The following is a 571-nucleotide window of genomic DNA, read 5'->3' as shown; positions in this document are numbered from 1 at the left end:
GGGATCTCGGGATGAAACGCATCCATCAGGCGGGGGGTGACTGAAGGGGGGGAGGTAGCTACCGGCTGCTGGAAAGCCGGCACAGACGTATGCCCTGGGTGCTGGAAGACATGTCTGGCTGGCTGTTCGGTTTGATTTTAGTTAGGGGATGTAAAAAAAATAAAGGGGGAGGGGGGGAAGGGAGAGGGGGGAGCACACACGCTCGCACTCGGATACGGCTGATCTTACCTCCACATTGAAATACTGCTCCGCTTTGCACACTGTAGCACATAAAATCCAAAGGAAGGTTTGCAAGAAAAACACCCTGGACTGAGACACGAAATCCAACCGGCTTCCAGTGCGGAATGCGAGTACGATCATAGTGAACTGTGCTTCAGCGGATGGAAGATCTCTCCCTTTCTCTCTATCTCTCTCTTTGCCTCTCTTTGCCTTAAACAAATAGACAAACAAACCAACCCACCCCCCCAGTGTCGGTGAAGAGCCCGTAGCGCAGGTTCACCCACAGCAGGGGAGGAGGAGGAGGAGAAGGAGGAGGAGGAGGAGGAGCAGGAGCAGACACTTCACAGCACAG

At 54.1% G+C, this 571-nt stretch overlaps 1 protein-coding gene across 1 annotated transcript in view; it reads right to left on the bottom strand.

The window, feature by feature from the left end:
• The window catches only part of MMP16 (matrix metallopeptidase 16 (membrane-inserted)), a 185901-nt gene extending 185409 nt beyond the window's left edge, over positions 1-492 (bottom strand). Inside the window, exon 1 of the mRNA XM_009891863.1 lies at positions 229-492. Coding sequence (XP_009890165.1) covers positions 229-360 — 132 coding nt within the window. The 5' untranslated portion in view covers positions 361-492. The remainder of the gene's footprint in view (positions 1-228) is intronic.
• Between the last annotated feature and the right edge of the window lie 79 nt (positions 493-571).

This window comes from Charadrius vociferus, unplaced genomic scaffold (assembly GCF_000708025.1).
Source record: "Charadrius vociferus isolate BGI_N301 unplaced genomic scaffold, ASM70802v2 scaffold15, whole genome shotgun sequence".
Taxonomy (NCBI): Eukaryota; Metazoa; Chordata; class Aves; order Charadriiformes; family Charadriidae; genus Charadrius; species Charadrius vociferus.
The sequence above is the reverse complement of the archived record's forward strand: the minus strand, read 5'-3'. Positions and strand labels throughout refer to the sequence as shown.